This window comes from Typopeltis vanoorti, chromosome 8 (assembly GCF_054136105.1).
Source record: "Typopeltis vanoorti isolate ZY-2024b chromosome 8, IOZ_Tvanoo_1.0, whole genome shotgun sequence".
Taxonomy (NCBI): Eukaryota; Metazoa; Arthropoda; class Arachnida; order Uropygi; family Thelyphonidae; genus Typopeltis; species Typopeltis vanoorti.
In genome coordinates this window covers 78,897,593-78,912,235 of record NC_143556.1, presented here as the reverse complement: position 1 = coordinate 78,912,235, position 14,643 = coordinate 78,897,593, and the positions used below count along the sequence as shown (strand labels likewise).

Genomic DNA, 14,643 nt, shown 5'->3' with positions numbered 1-14,643 from the left:
CAGGTGTTCCTTATCATTCTCTGTTTATAGAAAACTCACACATACAGGGAGATATTTACACAAACAAATCACACCATCACCCATCTGAACAATATGGTATTCTAAAAACACTGACCCACAGAACTAGAGTGATTTGTTCCGATGACGTTGCTGTCTCACTGCTGAACTCACTCACTTACATCACACCTTGGCCAATGGCTATAATCTCCATAAGATAGACAAAATACTAAATGCTGCCTAAAAATCCCCACACTATCTACCACAGAAGACTACAACAAAACTGTCACCATCCCATACATTAAAGGCACATCTGAAAAGATATCTTGAGTGCTTAACAAACACCAACTATGCACCATATTTAAACCGTATGTGAAATTGGCAACTCTCATTCATTCACCCAAGGAGAGAATCTCTCTCCCTTATCACATCCAGGAGTCTATGAAGTGCACTGTTCATGTCATCGAACCTACTATGGACAGACAGGAAGGATGTCCACAGTCTTCCTAATATGGAAGACTGTGGACATCCACTTCAGTGAAGATAAAAAATATCTGGCACTTGCTATATCGTGCGGTTAGCCTAGTGGCTTTGTTCTTCGCAACCATATGCCTGGGGAAGGAGTGTCCTGGATTCGATTCCCATCGACGACATGAGGAGCTTAAGGATCTTCCATAGTCATAGCCAAGTTAGCCGGTCTTGGGCAGCAGGTTTTTTCCCACCAATTTATCTGAGGTTTTTCATCCCATAAGCAGGCAAACTGGCCCATGAACACACAGGATACAGCCATAGGATATAGTACGGCAAGGAAGGCAACGGGAAACCACCTTGCTCATAATCATCTACCTAGTACGGTAGCATATAGCTTTCCTTTCATTAGCAAATGAAGTCGGGGAAGAAAAAGAACTCACATGGTGCTAAATCAGGTGAATACGGCGAGTGATCCAACACACAAACTTGGTTTTTGCTCAAAAACTGTCTTACATGTCTGAATGATGAGATGGTGCATTATCGCAAAAGTGATAATGCACCATCATCGCGTACAGCATGAATATCGCTATCAATCATTGACACGTTTGGTGAGGCAGAATGAATTCTTTGTGGATAATGCCCTTGGAATCATAGAAACAAATCAGCATTGTCTTTACTTTTGACTTCTCCAAGCAACTTTTTTTCGGATGTCCCTCTTCTGGTGGTCTCCACTCAGCACTCTGGCACTTTGTTTCAGGCTCATACTCGAAACACCAGTAACGATCGTTTCAAGGAAGTTTGAGTCCATACGAGCGGGTTTAATGAGGTCCTTGCAGTGTTCAATTCGATACATTTTTTGGTCATCGGTCAACTTGTGGGGAACAAATCGCGAATTCAATTTATGAAGCCCAAACTCTTGGTTAAAATGATGTGCACAGTTGATTTTGGAATCCCCAATTCATCTTCAATCAATCTCACGGACGATTTCGGGTTTTCTTTGATGAAATCACGCACTTTTTGGATGTTAACTTCGCTCAGTCCAGTTTTTGGACGGCCCAGTTATTTGTCGTCCTCAAGCGTCTCACGACCACTTTGAAATCGCTTAAACCGCTCATAAACTTGAGTACGTGATAAGCATTCATCACTGTATGCTTTTTGAAGCATTTGATGCATTTCAGTAAAACGTTTACCAAGTTTAACACAAAAGTCAATCACCACTCTCTGTTTGAAACTCATTTTTCGACCGTTCATCAAAACACACTGTCACTCTTGACACTATAATTCGGCCTTCTAATGAAACAAATGTCATAAACAGTTGTCACAACACTAATGAAGGTTGCCGCTTTCGACAACAAAAAGATACAACAGGTGGCGCCACTAGTTTCTTCTATTTTTGAAAAGTTCAGTTTCTTTTTGGACAGAGGGTGTGTATATATATATATATATATATATATATAAAAAGTTGTTTTTGACTTCTTTCTAATGTTAATATATCTATGACTGCATGTGTGTGTGCACACACATGCAGTCATAGATATTAACGTTTGAAAGAAGTCAAAAACAACTTTTATATACAATTTTATATATATATATATATATATATGTGATCATAGGCTTTTACTCAGTTGTTGTGATACATTTTAAAACATAGATTTAATGACTTAAAAAACCAAGATAACTTATAAAGATTTTAATGAGAATAATACAACTAGTTTCAGCTTATAACAGCGTTCCTCAGGTATTCATAAAGAAAAAGAATAGTAATAAACATTGAAGTATCTAAAACAACTGGAAATTACAGGTAAAAATTGTCACACATAATTGATACGTAAAAAACATTGTATTTTTTCAAGTTATTCTAACAGGCGTGCCATTGTTTATTGCAAGAGTGCGTGCAGGCTCACGTGAATGCCAATATTGAATAATTGCAGCATGGCTATCTGGGATGTTATAACTCAAATTGTTGTTTAAGTGGACAGGGTTCAGCAGGATTTCCCTTGATTCTACAATTTTTCTCTCAAACTCATCATCACAGCGAAAAATATTTTCTGATCTATCCCAGCAGACGGAGTGGCTTTGTTGATCATCATTAGTATTATTTGAAAAAAGAACATGATTGAATAATGCAGTTGCATGAGATCTTTTGTAAGAGATGTCTCTCTTATGCTCTTCTGTACGTTGTTCAATAGATTTGTTAGTTTGTTTGTTTTTTTTTCATATAAAAGATATTCAATGAAATTGACATTCTAGCAAGTTTTGACATTATATCTTTATTTACTAACGTTCCTACAGATGAGGTACTTACATTACTAAAGGACAAATTATCCAAAAAAATGTTTGCTTTATTAAAACATTGCATTCATTCTGGTATCAGGACTCCGTTTACCAACAAAAACAAGGCCTGGCAATGGGCACTCCTTTGTTCTAGCTAACATCTTCCTTGAAGATTTTGAAACGAAAGCCATATCTTCCTTCTCATTTAAACCAAAAGTTTGGAAATGATATGTTGATGATATTTTTATTATTGGGAATCACGGGCACACATCTCTCATAGATTTTCTTCATCATCTAAACATCCAACGTCCTAATATAAAATTTACTGCTGATCTAGAAAATAATAACTCCTTACCTTTCCTGGATGTCATGCTTACATGATGCTCTGAAAGATTAAAAATCTCTATATACAGAAAACCTGCTCATACCAATAGATATCTGCATAATCTTTCTCATCATTTTCCACCACAAAAACTTGGAAATATATCTACCTTAGGACACAGAGCACGCTCTCTCTTGAATGAACCAGATGAACTACAAAAAGAAATAAATCACCTCACGCTTATCTTTAAACAAAATGGATACTCTGAAAAAACGATTAACAAATTTCTTCTGGATCCTCCTAGGCAGTGCACAACAGAAACTATTAATTTTAAAGGTAGCATCTCCATTCCATACATTAGCACAGTCTCTAAAAAATTAGCTAAAGTCCTTAAAAATATAATATCAGGACGTTCTTCACCACACGTCCTAAAATCTGTTCTCTAATCAGCCATCCAAAGCCTACTCATCACTACCTAAAATATCCAGGTGTATATAAATTATGGTGCGATTGCAATATCCCTTATTTTGGACAAACTAACAAATCTATTGAACAACATATAGAAGAGTATAAGAGAGACATCTCTTACAAAAGATCTCATGCAACTGCGTTATCCAGTCATGTTCTTTTTTCAAATAATCCTAATGATGATCAACAAAGCCACTCCGTTTGCTGGGATAGATCAGAAAATATTTTTCGCTGTGATGATGAGTTTGAGAGAAAAATTGTAGAATCAAGGGAAATCCTGCTCAACCCTGTTCACTTAAACAACAATTTGAGTTATAACATCCTAGATAGCCATGCTGCAGTTATTCAATATTGGCATTCACGTGAGCCTGCACGCACGCTTGCAATAAACAATGGCACGCCTGTTAGAACAACTTGAAAAAATACAATGTTTTTTATGTATCAATTATGTGTGGCAATTTTTACCTGTAATTTCCAGTTGTTTTAGATACTTCAATGTTTATTACTATTCTTTTCCTTTATGAATATCTGAGGAAGGCTGTTATAAGCCGAAACTAGTTGTATTATTCTTATTAAAATCTTTATAAGTTATCTCGGTTTTTTAAGTCATCAAATCTATGTTTTAAAATATATATATATATATATATATATATTTATGACTGAAATTAGACACACATGTTTTACTTTGCAGAAACAATACACTGAGAGTCATTAGGCCATTTGTCTTTGTAAGGGAAAAATATCTGAGGAAATTTGCAGAAGATGTAAGTATAATAGTATAACCAACTTATTACTCCATTACCTAAGAATTTAAATATTATAGAAAAAATTATTTTTTGTAAGCCTCAGCAGCTGTGAAATGACATGCGTTGCTAAAATATTTTAGGAATTTTTTTCATTGTCTGGTCTTATATCACTACTTCAGGTTAGGGTTCTCACCTTGTCTTACCATGTATAGATTTGTATTATCAGATCCTAAAAGTTATAATATTGAATCCTGTAGGGATTATGAATACTCTTCTAAATTCTTTATTCTAAATTTTGATAGCAGGAAGTCTTTATATGATAGCATTCTTCCTCTTTTTTTATATATTTTTTTATGTATGCTCCAAAGTCAGTAATCACTGGAGTTGTACTAGTGCTCTTTTTGTAGTGCATGTTAAAATTTACTCATATCAAGCCCTCTTCAATTAGACCTTATCATTCCTCTAGTATTCAGTTAACATTTTCCTCTGACATGGGATTCCATGGAAGTGATGAAAAAATATCTGTTGCCAGTCATCTTTTAAGTTACTTTCATTGTCAATATGAATTCCATTATTGTTGGTTCACAAATATCTTATTCCTTTCTACTTGCTCAAGCTTTTCCAAATTTTTCCACTAATTCTTTCCTCTTTGCTTCCAGATATTCTGTACCTTAAAACTAATGAAAAGGTTCCAATAAACATGGGACCTGAAACTTGGCATTTTTGAGATTCACACTTTTGCAGTTGTAGCAGGAATGCTGACAACATGTAAAGCAGATAGATGCAACTCATATCACATAATTGAAAACAACCAGAATCACAGACACAATGTGTACCTGAAATTGCATTCATTCTAATAGGTTTGCCCTGAGCAAGTGGCAGTTACTATTTGTTTTGGTGTTAATAAGTCATATGTTGATGTTTTGCAATGGAGGGTGAGTTCATATTTAGTGGCTGTCATGCACTTTTATTAGATGTGCGGTGAAAATGCACACAAAGCACATCAACTTTATCAGGTGGCTTTCACCTGGTTATCAGAATTTCACAGCCTTTATTAGCATAAGTTTCTACACTACGATGAACTATAAGGATACTGGAAACTAAAGAAACATACTGCATCTAGTGACATAGAATCCATGCACTAGCATATGGATTCTATAAGCATTTTTATTGGAGGTTCTACATGAAAATTGGCTTACATCATATGATTTCCAACAGGTTCAAGCACATTTCCCAGAGAGTTGTCATTGTCAATTAATATTGAGATTGCACTAGAGGGCATAAAGTACTACACATTTGATTTTTAGGTGATGAAAAAAATTCTTTTTGAAAGTATTTAGCACTAACTGACTCATTCTTTCTGCATTATTATATTTATGAGTGTTTGTTTATTAAAGTTGTTGCTTAATTTTGTGGGTTTTAAAACTTTTATTTTTGTTTTATTTGTATGCTGTATTGTATATCACAGCACCTATGTATAAAACAATAGTGGGCAATTTCAGCGGATGGTTTTTTTTTTTTTTTTTTTTTTTTTTTTTTTTTTTTTTTTTGTAGCAGCATGTGCAAAATGTATGCACTTTGTAAAATGAGAGATTTATGGAAGGAGAACGAAACTGTTCAGCAGGTTTGTTGTAAGCATTTTTTCAAGCACATGTGCTGGAAGTGAAGAGAGTAAGAAGAATGATAGCGATGAGTTGAAAGATCAAATGCATGAAAATGCAATTGTGAATGGTGAGGTCTGCATGTAGCATGAATGACTAAAAGAATGAAAAGGAAAATGAAGAGAATGGCCTCATTGTAATGAAGAAGACAGTTTGCTTATCTGGAGTTTTCCATAGAACAGAACATGAAATCGAATGGTTTGAAGAAATGCTTGGTAGATGGTATGACATAGAAGTGAAAGAAGGGGGAGAGAAAGCAGAGTATGAAAGTGTGAGAATGTGGATAGAATTTTATATGCTGATTCATTGATAAGAGGAGTGCTTGAGGAGAATGTGATGACATTGTGTTTCCCCTGGAACCAAGATTAAGGAGGAAATTAGGATGCAGAGAGTGAAGGTGAAAGAGATGTTTATTTTGGCTGGTACAAATAATCTAGCAAGTGACAAGTGTGGTATGCAAGAAGATATGAAAGAGTTGCTAGTACAAGTGAAAAAGAAGAGCGAGAAAGTAAAAGTAAGTACAGTTGTCATGGTAGATAGAGGTGAACTGAGACAGAGAACTACGATTGCAAATGATCAGTGTGCAGCTTGTGCAGGAGGATTGATGTAGAGTTTGTGGATGTGTGGAGTGAGTTTGATGGAAGGAAGCATTTATATAAAGTGGATGGCTTGCATTTAAATGGATTTGAGATCAGGAGCCTTGAGAAAGTATTGTTCAGTGAGAGTTTAGTAGTGCAGAGACATGGAAACTAGAATTTTTAGGGGGGGGGGGTATAAGTGAGTGTGAGTCCAGGCAACCTAGAGGTTAGCAAGTGGGAGAGTGATTACATGGTGCTGAATGTAGCTCCCCAGGTTCTTAACTTGAGTGGACTAAGCAACACAAGGTGTAATGAGGGGGGGGGGAATATTGTAGGTTCTATATACTGAAGCCAGACATATTCAGAATAAGGGTGAGGAGTTTTTGGCATTGGTTACCTCAACTTGGCCAAAAATTATAGGTATTAGCGAGACTTGGTTGACTGCGGATAAATAGAGGAATGGAATGCAAAGGATATAATATCTTCGAGGATAGATTCAAGGAGGATTAGGATTGGGGGGGGGGGGGGGTTTGCTAATGATAGCACATGAATTGAGGAAATTGAGGCCAAGAAGAGTAGAAATACATCAGGAGGATAGGACAGATGGCAGCTGTCAGATTCATTTGAAGCTATCTGGTTTCAGAAAGAGGCCAATTGGACAAAATATATAATTGGTTTTCTATTATAATTCAGGGGGGGGGAGGTATGATGAGTGCAGGTCAAGTAATTATTATAGGGGATTTCAACTATGGGAACATAGATTGGAAGGAGGAATGGTCATAGAGAGAGAAGGAGATGGAATTTTATAGCTGCTAAGAGATAATTACGTGAGACAGCAATGGAGGCTATACAAAGCTCCAAAGTGTTATAGCATCAGGGAATTTAAGTAACCAATCTAGTTATGCTGCCCTCTGCTTGGTGAAAGCGTTCATGCAGTCTTGACCTGGAAGATTACAAAACATGCAGAATTTTCTGTTAAGAAGGGTTATATGTGGAATTGCGAAGCAGGTGATGACAGCTGACTCCTTAGCTGTCATAAACCCTTCCAAATACTTATACAAATACATGGTATAAGAATTTGGAGGGAAGAAATAGTGGTGTTTCATGGGAGGTTGTCAAGGAATGTCTGAAGAAAAGTAGTATCAGAATGTATACCCAGAGTCAGAAGGATAAATCAGGTTGGAGTTAGATGAATGAATAGCATCATTAAGTAGGAATTGCATAAGAAATGGGGAGTATAAAGAAAACCGTGATCATCATGTTCATGAGCGTACATGGTACAGGCAAGAAGGGGTGAGGAAGGCCAAAACTAATTATGAGAGAAAGTTAGGTGATGAGACCAAAAGAATCCTAAAAAGTTGTTTCACTATCTGACAAGTAAAAGGGAGAATGACTATGGAAGGATGACTTTGAAAATTGCAAATGGTGAGGAGATAACAGAAGCAAACCAAATATTACTGAGTGAGCATTTTCAGCCTTGGTATCTCTTGGGTTTGGCTCTCACTGGTGATAACTCAATAAAGGTTGAAACCAGTCTGGGTAATGGCACTTCCTATAATGCATAGCATTATACATGTCTAAAAGGATATGTGCTCTGCATTATGGGATACTTCACGTGCAGACTTTGTTTGCTTATACTTGGATAAAGGATTAACCATGACTATGATTTCTTGGCAAGTTTAATTTATTATGTGTAACTGTCCAAAAAAAAAAAAAAAAGGTGAGATAAAACAAAACTAACCACCAAACTATCAGCCTATTACTTTCACTTCGGTTTTCTTGATAGTAATGGAGGGCATCAATGGCCAATTTCTGATTTCTTGAAGCATTTCTGATTCACTTGTTTGGAGACCTGCCGGTTTAATTAGCAACCACCGATAGGAATTTTATTACTTCGCATCAGATCTGCTAGCCAACATTACTTGCCTTTGGAAAAAAATTGTAGAGCAGTATGGAGAAACTCACGTGATTGCTGTTGATGTATTTCAGGCCTTTAGTCAAAGCTGATGCACAGACAACTGCTTGTCATACCATCTTATGAGCTGCTTTTCACTCTTTATAGTAGGGTTGCCACTTTTCTCTGTGGTCATTCACTGTATCTTATAGTGTATGATTTTCTCTGTTTAGATTTCATTGTCTTTTCCAGGGTATACAAGGCTCTCTGCACTTCTTGGCCACTTAACTCCTCCTCTGACTTTTTCTCACTAACCTGAAATCTCGTAATTCTGATATTATACCCCATTTCTCCTTTTAGACAAGCTTGTCTGAAAGAGAGGAATGTAGTGTTCGAGATTCCAACCATAGCTAATACCTTAAATGCTGATTTTGTCATTTTCTTTGAGGCAGTCACAACATCTTTGATTGGGAAACTCCAGAGAGGGGGTTCAAGATAAGTAACTAAGTAAATATCAAGATTTAGGAATCATGGTGGAGAGCAGTGGGTATGTGTGAATTGCATAGTTTAGTGGATAGGTGGAAGAGAGTTGTATGATAGAAACTTAAATTAGTGTATGTGTGGAGGGGTATCAGATTAATACAGAGAAGGAAAAACAAGCCATTTCTGGAGGTTGTATGGTTGTATAAGAGTGTAGTGAACAAGGGGTGAGGATTTTTTGTCATGGGTGAATGGGAATGCCTTGCCATAATATAATTGCAAAGCATTTCAGTCAGTGTAAAGTGTAGTGTGGTACTGGTTGAGTGAAGACATCAATGTGTGGTTTTTACTCCAGGGAGGTTAATAACTTCTTTACCTTTCCTTTAACATGCTAGGCTGAATAGCCTGTCGTGGGCAAGAAATTTGATAAACCATCATTAATGTCATGATAGTGCATTAAATCATACCTACATGATCTGCTATCAAAGCTTGTATTTTATGGTCAGAAGATCTGTTTTGCAGGATGAAAAAACCAGGTTTATAGGATGGAAACTTTGCCACTCTTTCATGAGATTGGTGCTAGCCCACCTTTAGCTGAAAGACATTTTAAATGTTCTTCATTCCTAGATGGATTCAAGCTTAGGGCTCATACTGACTGAGCCATACAAGCTTTTTTACCACCCTGCTGGCATTTTCTGTCATGCAAAATGTGGATGCAAATACACTGTTGAAATTGAAATACCATTGAGATTCCATTGAAATAACATGTATATAAAGATCGCTTATCTGTTTCATACACCATCTGGTTAGGCAATTAATTACAGTGATCACAAAATATAATAACTCATATACCATCTTAGTAGTATCTTATAGCAGGTTTGTTATGATTATTACTATAGTGAGAGTCAGCTGGAATGTGAAAATTATAAAGTAAATACATTGTACTGTATGTTAAGAAAGAAGAAATGATAATTTGAGAAAAGAAGAAGAAATGGCAAAGGAACCCAACGGGGTTCCTTTGCCATTTCTTTCTAACCTTGAACCTATCTGAGATACAGCCATACTAACACAATCTTTGGTAAATAATGGTTTAACATATGTAGAATAAATAAATAAATAAATTTGTTTTCTGCATGTGTTAAACTGTTGCTCATGTCTCTAGTATGTTCTGGCATGTGTTTCTCTAAAAACTTTAATCAAGTTCTTGTGTTTAGAATTATCTTTAAAAAAAGTCATCATATTATAGTAAAAGCATTTCATTGTTCTTCATTCCTAGATGGATTCAAGCTTAGGGCTCATACTGACTGAGCCATACAAGCTTTTTTACCACCCTGCTGGCATTTTCTGTCATGCAAAATGTGGATGCAAATACACTGTTGAAATTGAAATACCATTGAGATTCCATTGAAATAACATGTATATAAAGATCGCTTATCTGTTTTATACACCATCTGGTTAGGCAATTAATTACAGTGATCACAAAATATAATATCTGAGTCTGGCATCGTGTGTATTTTTTACATTTTTTTTTTTATGCAGGCAAAACTTCCTGTGATTGCAGAAAACTGTCCAGCATGCTTTGAATCCCCCAAGGTAAATAAAATTGGAAATATAAGTAGTGCAGTCATTTGAAATAGTTTGTGATACCCAACGGCTATTTTATTTGCATGTTAATTATTATTAGTAAAGGTATCTGATAGGTAATTAGTGCTACTTAATATAGTCTGCATATAATATTATGTTTCATTGAAAAGTACCAATCAAAAAGCTACTCAGCAGTTGACATCAAAATTCATATCAAAGTTGATTTTATGATGGTGTTTGAGACACATTTATTTGGAACATAATCTGGCTATTATATCTGCAATATTGGAAAGAAGTTGCAAAATGGTGGTCACTCTGTTCCTGAGCTTGTTGAATTGCCTTAAATAAGTGTAGCTTTAACTGTTATACCAATTCCTTCAGAAAATCAGCTATTCTAAAAATAGATGAGTTGAGTGGTCGACTGTTTTATCAAGGGAAAATTGAGTGGCCATAATTGTCCCTTATGTATGTCCCCTAGATCAAGTAGCATATATCACATAATTACTATTATTATTTCTAGAATGACAGTCTGGTTACTTCTTTCCTGAAACTTTGGAGTAAGAAAAGATTCAGCTGATTACTGGCCATCCACAGCCTAGTCTTGTGGGCTGTCATTTTAGGGACTCCAAACTTGTCCTAAGACTGCCAAGCTTCCCACTGTGGCTAGTATCCAGTCTTCTACTTGAATACTACTCAGTTACTCAGGTTCCAAGGTTCATGATGTGGAGGTGAGAATTGGATTGAAAAGTTTTTTGAATTGTCTTAAGGAACAAACTATAGACTATACTCAAGAATCTAAACATTCCAAATCAGCTGCTTTCAGCAATAACTAACATGTATCAACTTTGATGAATGAATCAATGAAAAAGTTACAGAATGGAAATCAACAAAACAGAGGAGTCTGTCAAGGAACCCCAATGTTACCACTCTTATTCAGTATCTATATGGATGAAAAATATAAAACTCTCATTTATATCAGATTGTAGAACTATACTTGATACCCTTTTGTTTGCAGATGACTAAATAATCAAGCAAGAAGCAAATGAACTCCAGAGATTAATATTCTCCTTAAACATAATTGATAAAGAATTTGGAATGCAAATATCAACAAACAAAACAAAAATCATGGATTTTGAAGGGCCATTTCCAGTCAGAAGTAGATTCATTATTGAAAATAAAATTTTTGGAACAAATTAATTGTTTTAAATACCTTGGATGTGCTTTATCATATACAAAAAAAAGCTGACAGCGATATCAAAATTTCAAACTTTTTAAAGATAATAGATGGTCAATAAAATTTTCAAACCTAACCAAGTTTCAAAAACATACAAGAATGTGTTTATTAAGTTTTGGCAAGATCTTCTCTACTGTATGGAAGTGAATTATGGATCAAAAAAAAAAAACTGCAGAAGAAAAAAAAGAATAGAAACAGGAGAAGTGAAATTCCTATGAAGGACAGCTGGCTATACTCATCATCATCATCATCAAATTCCTGACGTGTATCCTCAAGGGGTGTACAGGATACGATAGTACTACATGAAAAAATTTACATCAATACTAACTTCCTATCTACAATTTTCCTCCAAATCAGTCTATTACTTGTCAAGACTCCAGTATTAGGCTATACTCTCTGGGATAAAAAAAGAAGCACAGGAATACATAAATAACTAAAAATAGACTTGGTATTGGACAAATTATACAAATACCGAAAGAAGTGGATTGAACATATTAAAAGAATGGACAGTTCAAGATTACCCAAAAAAAAAGATACTCCGATACCACTAGTTCAAGGACATACACGTCAGGGACATCCAAAGAAAGGATGGAAAGAAACCAGAACAGGCCATTGGGCATAAATCCCTGAAAGGATGATGATGATTATTATTATTTCTAGACTTCAAGTGGAGTCGCCAAACTCATCATTGGAGGCCTTTTCATTCTATATTCAACAATACCTATCATACTTGACTTTGAATTCTTTCAGTGTTGGTGAACGCATCACTTAATCTGTCAGTACATTACACTCACCTATCATCTTTATCCATGTAGTGGGAATCTACTTCACCAGCCTGCTGGGCTGAGTGGATAGCATTCCTTGCTCTCCAGCCATTTTTTGTTACATAAACAAAACTAAAGATAGATATGAATATACACTGAAGCCACATCCTATCATTATCCTTCTCAAAAGTCAGGCAATCTTAAAATCCTAGTTCATGGAATGTGTTACATTCTTTATGCTATGATAAGAACTTTCAGCATATTAACTCCACATTTCTCTTTCTAATGACTATGACTCTCCACTCAAAGATATGGTAATAAACAACTGTGGCTTTCATCCTCAGTATACAAGAGAACATTCTCAGAGTTTCATTCTGCATATAAAAGAGCTATCAGACAAATTGTTCAGTTTTCTACATACTGTTAAAGGCTTGTTTTGTTTAATTCACATGTTAGCAACAACTTTACCTACATTCTAAAAGACCACCATTCCTCCCCCACCTCCCGTCTTTACCATTAAGAAGTCTATTGGGTTCATTGCTCTTGTATTTCTTATATAGATGGGAAATTCAATAAGCATTCTTTTAGAAATACATCAGGATTATGTAAGATATCAGGAGTTAGGTAAAATAATATTTGTCTAGCATGCTCTTTTTTTTTTTCTGAAAGCAGAATAATGTAAAAAGCTTCAAAAAATAATGTAAAATTATATAGTACAATAGTGGTATTCTGTGCATTCCTGAGGCTACTCATTAAGAAATATTGATATGTATCAATTCCATACAATGAAAAACTGAAAAATCTATCTTTCACCTCTGTGTCATATGTGGACATGTTGAGGAGGAAACAGGAACCTGTTGATATTGTTCTTTTAGAGATACTTGTGCCATATGGTTTCTTCAGTTCATGTGATAATATTTATTTAGAAGCCATATATTTTGACCTGAAACAGGCCATCATTTGTCGCAAACAGTAATTTAATATAAAGTAGAATGCAAAGGCATTTTGCAGAAGCAAATATATTTGAGGACAGAGAGGACAGGATGAGGAAGGATCTCACTGATGATAGCAGAAAAATCGTGACCATCTTGAGCAGAAGTTGGCATAAATACAGTAATGTGGTTATGGGAAGCACTGCATTTGAGGACTGTCTGTTACATATGGACTAACACAACAAAATATGTAATCAATTTCTGTTATCTAGACCCGGGAGTGCAAAGGAAGATATACTGTATATATATCTATATATGTATAGATATATACTGTATATGTACGTGGGCTGTTCAATAAGTAATAAGACTAATTTTACTGTGATGAAACTACTCATCACAATATTAATTTCTGTGGAATAAAGAAATGTTGCTGTCTGTATTAACAAAAGAGGTTGATAGATGCCATATACGGGCTGATGTGCCAGAGTATCACGTGACTAAACGCGTGTTTCGGCGCGCCTACAAGGCGCGACCAGTCTTCGAAATGGAAGCGTCCTTGGAACAGCGTCATGATTTTGTGTGCGTTTGCAAAAATCGGCATCGGACACTTTTAACATGATATGCAAAGCTTTCAATGATGAAGCAATGTCGATGGCAAGTGCTTTTTGCTGGCATAAAACTTTAAGGAAGGAAGGCAAAATGTGGAAGATCTTGAATGTGAGGGAAGACCTTCAATGTCCATCACAGAGACAATGATCAACACAGCAGCAATTATCATCAAGCACGGAAAAAGGAAGCGTCCATTGCTGAAGAATGGCTTCTTATTGCACCACGATAATGCAAGGCCACATATTGCTGGTTGTGTAGTGGATGTTTTTCAGAAGAACAACACAGATATCCTACCACACCCTCCATACAGTCCTGATCTCGCACCGTGCGATTTCTGGCTGTTTCCTCAGCTCAAGAAACCACTAAGAGGCCGCCATTTCGAAAGCAACAAAGCATGTGTAAAAGCTGCGGAGGTGGTTTTGAAAGAACTCTCAAAAAACGGACTTTCACATGTGTTTAAGAAGTGGACGCAACGTTGGGACAAATGCATCGCGTCTCACGGTAGTTACTTCGAAAAAGGCCATGTAAATGATGACGATTAAAGGTAATCTGTTTTCTGTATAAATATAGTCTTATTACTTATTGAACAGCCTACGTATATATATATATATATATGTGTGTGTGTATGT

The 14,643-nt window shown here is 35.8% G+C and overlaps 1 protein-coding gene across 1 annotated transcript in view; it reads left to right on the top strand.

Moving 5' to 3' along the window:
- LOC150104149 (uncharacterized) overlaps nucleotides 1-14,643 on the top strand; it is a 295,320-nt gene that overhangs the window by 262,986 nt on the left and 17,691 nt on the right. The window contains exons 19-20 of the mRNA XM_090396408.1: nucleotides 4,224-4,296; nucleotides 10,431-10,484. Coding sequence (XP_090252534.1) covers nucleotides 4,224-4,296; nucleotides 10,431-10,484 — 127 coding nt within the window. The remainder of the gene's footprint in view (nucleotides 1-4,223; nucleotides 4,297-10,430; nucleotides 10,485-14,643) is intronic.